The sequence below is a fragment of the Sinocyclocheilus grahami genome, unplaced genomic scaffold (genome assembly GCF_001515645.1).
Source record: "Sinocyclocheilus grahami isolate Dianchi unplaced genomic scaffold, SAMN03320097.WGS_v1.1 scaffold1072.1, whole genome shotgun sequence".
NCBI lineage: Eukaryota > Metazoa > Chordata > Actinopteri > Cypriniformes > Cyprinidae > Sinocyclocheilus > Sinocyclocheilus grahami.
The window spans coordinates 186,885-189,948 of NW_015506251.1; the positions used below are offsets into that span (position 1 = coordinate 186,885).

The window sequence follows — 3,064 nt, forward strand, 5'->3', positions numbered from 1 at the left end:
TGTGTGTGTGTGTGTGTGTGTGTGTGTGTGCGTGTGTCTCTCTCTCTTTCTCTGTGTGTGTGTGTGTCTCTCTCTGTGTGTGTGCATGTGTCTCTCTCTCTCTGTGTGTGTGTGTGTCTTTCTCTTTCTCCTTTGATGTGGCCCTCCCCGTCTCCGGAGCATGTCCACCCAGAGCCTCCTGCACACCTTCAGTAATGAACACGCTCGCCAGTCGCTCTTCCGTAACCTGGGCACAGGCGTCATGCAGATCGAGACCGGCCCGGCCAATCACGTCTTCTCCTGCGGCGCGGACGGCACCATGAAGCTCCGCCTCCTCCCCGACGCTCTGAGCCTCTACTGCAGCGGCGTGAAGAACGACGTCAGGTTTATCATGTAGCACACTCATGACTCTTGCACACGGTACGACAAGCAATACGAGAGAGACGCAGGCAATCCTGCTTTCAAGCACACTGTACGAGTTGCTCAGCATACTCAAGTTAACCTGGAATATATATCTCTATATATATCAGTAAAGCCTTAACTAGCCAAACGGTGTTGTGATCGTGCTCTAGACTCAATATAGTGATAAGTGTCCTTATAATTCTACCCTCGCGCTGGACGTCCCCTGGTTTCTGTTGCGCATGTCAAATGATGTGCAGTCATTCTAATAACCATTTTTTGTAAGGTATTGTATATTACTACAGTAAGCAGTATTTATTGAGATGATGAGCTTTAAAGCGATAGTTCACCCAAAAATAAAAATAGCCATAATTTCCTCTCCCTCCAAACTTGCACGAGCGTCTTTCGTCTGCTGAACACTACAGAAGATGCTCTGAAGGCCAAACAGTTGCCGGTACCCATTCACATCCATACTATAGAAACCAATGGGTGCCGGCAGCCGTTTGGTCTCCAGAGCATCTTCTGTAGTGTTCAGCAGACGAAAGACGCTTGTGCAAGCTGAGGAAGAGCAAACGATGGCAGGATTTAATTTTTGGCTGCTCCGTTCCTTTCACACAGGCACTGATAGTGTTAATGTTACCTGAGGTTGAAGATGAAGCACTTTGCATGTAGAGATTATCCGCGTGGAGCCGAAGCATCATAACATTTGTGAATCAAGCTGAGAGCGGACGATCGGGAGACACTTTTATGTTCAGTTGAACACGAGACTTGATGAAATGATTCTATGTTAAAGATAAAGCATATTTATAATCATCGAGGCTCCTGCAGACGTTTGGTTGTAGAAACGTTGTTCAGGGTTTATTTTTTACACTTCTTTTATCTGCCGTCAATCGACTCGGACACAGATGCGGCACACATTTGTTCTTTCCATGTTCTTCTTCACTGCAGAAAATGATGCTCTTCCTCAGGATTTCTCAGTAAACATCCTTAAATCAAGACTGAACGAATGAAATGACTTGAAGTGAATTAATGCTTAAAACAAGAACAGAAATCATGTTTCCCCTTTGAATGAAGTTGAATGATTTTTTCTTCACTCGTTTTTTGATGTAAGGATTCTGCCCTTTAACCTCTCAAATGTGAATAATATACACGCAAATGAATCTAATTTTATAATGAGTATGAAGAGATCTGTAATGTACATGACTGTAACGAGAAAATAAATGACTCAATGCAAGATCTTTATTTCTTTGCTGGGTTTTTATTAATGGTGATGTGGTCTTTTGTTGTAAGCATCAGTGCATTGAGCATTATTGGAAATGAATGATTAATGCAGCTAGATGTGTGACTCCTTCACGATCTAGGGCCTTCAGAGTTTGGCGTAGTCCTTCAGCACGGCCTCCAGCTTCTGGCTCAACGTGATGTTCCCTTTGACTTTCAGCTTGCCGGAGAAAAACGCCTGCGGGACAAACACGGAGCAGGAGGAGTGTGAATAACAGGGCTGAAGCCCGACGCTCGTGTGAGAGTTTGCCCGTCAGCAGCTGCATGAAGTCCTCGTCTGCGACGGTGAAGATCACGTCTGCTTTAGCGCCGCCGGCTCCTCTGTGCACAGATCCTCGGCTGAGAGACAGTACAGTCACAAACACATCATCTCTGTCTGATGCAAACGTCTGAAGATGCTTAAATCAACACACTTACTTGAGAAGCAAAATACAGGGATTAAAGTGTTCCGTCAGTTCATAAAGACAGTCACTTGATTCACTCCTGAATGATTCAGCCGTTCGAACGAATCAATTGAATGAATGATTCAGTGATAAAATCAGTGATTTATCGCCACCTGCTGGCAGATTTAGTTTCATTTTTAGCCTATAATTTCAGTTATTTAAATCATGTAATATTTCTGTATTCAACATTTTATATTTAAAACATTAATCTCCACATTAATTTCACAAACGGGACAGGACTGTGCCCCGGGGCATTCTGGGAGAGCGAACGCTTGCTGACCTTACACTGGAGCTGAATCCTGCTCGCTTCCTTCCACATCTCCGTCTGCAGAGACTGTCCCGGGTACACGGGCTTCACGAAACGCACCTGAATCACACATCAGGGTTATTAATCGGGCTGTTAAGCCATTACAACTTCTAGTCTAATTCATTACATCATGTGCAAATTACTCACCCATCAATTTCACACACCATCACGTGTTCATTTAAAGTCTTTATTGTGTTCAGTGAGACAAGCGCACTGAATAGACATTACAAAAACTAACTTCAGAGAGAAATATTTTTTGCATAATGACAATAAAGCTTTTTTGAATTCATATTGAAATATGAAAAGCTCAAAAACATCAAACGAACAGAGGCAAGTCTTAATGATTGAGTCATTGATTCATTCATTCAACCGATTATTTCAGAAATGAAGCAAGTGACTATTTATAAATGAATCATTGACTCATTCGATTCGTTCAAACGGCTGACTGGCTGCGTCCAAAACCGCCTACTCAATGAGTAGGTACTTAATTTCATTAAGTACTTACTTAACATGATTATCATAATTATCTGAGTGATTTATGAATATCTGCCTAATCTAAACTGAAGGACACCATCATGAGAGTCAGTGACTCTTACTGCTGTATGTACTTTGATCGACACAGCAAAGCTGCACCACAGCACGCTCATGTACTTAAACT

At 42.8% G+C, this 3,064-nt stretch overlaps 1 protein-coding gene across 1 annotated transcript in view; it reads left to right on the forward strand.

Annotated features, from left to right (window-relative positions):
* LOC107566395 (dmX-like protein 1) overlaps positions 1-1,420 on the forward strand; it is a 48,179-nt gene extending 46,759 nt beyond the window's left edge. The window contains exon 26 of the mRNA XM_016251841.1: positions 156-1,420. Coding sequence (XP_016107327.1) covers positions 156-376 — 221 coding nt within the window. The 3' untranslated portion in view covers positions 377-1,420. The remainder of the gene's footprint in view (positions 1-155) is intronic.
* Positions 1,421-3,064: the final 1,644 nt, after the last annotated feature.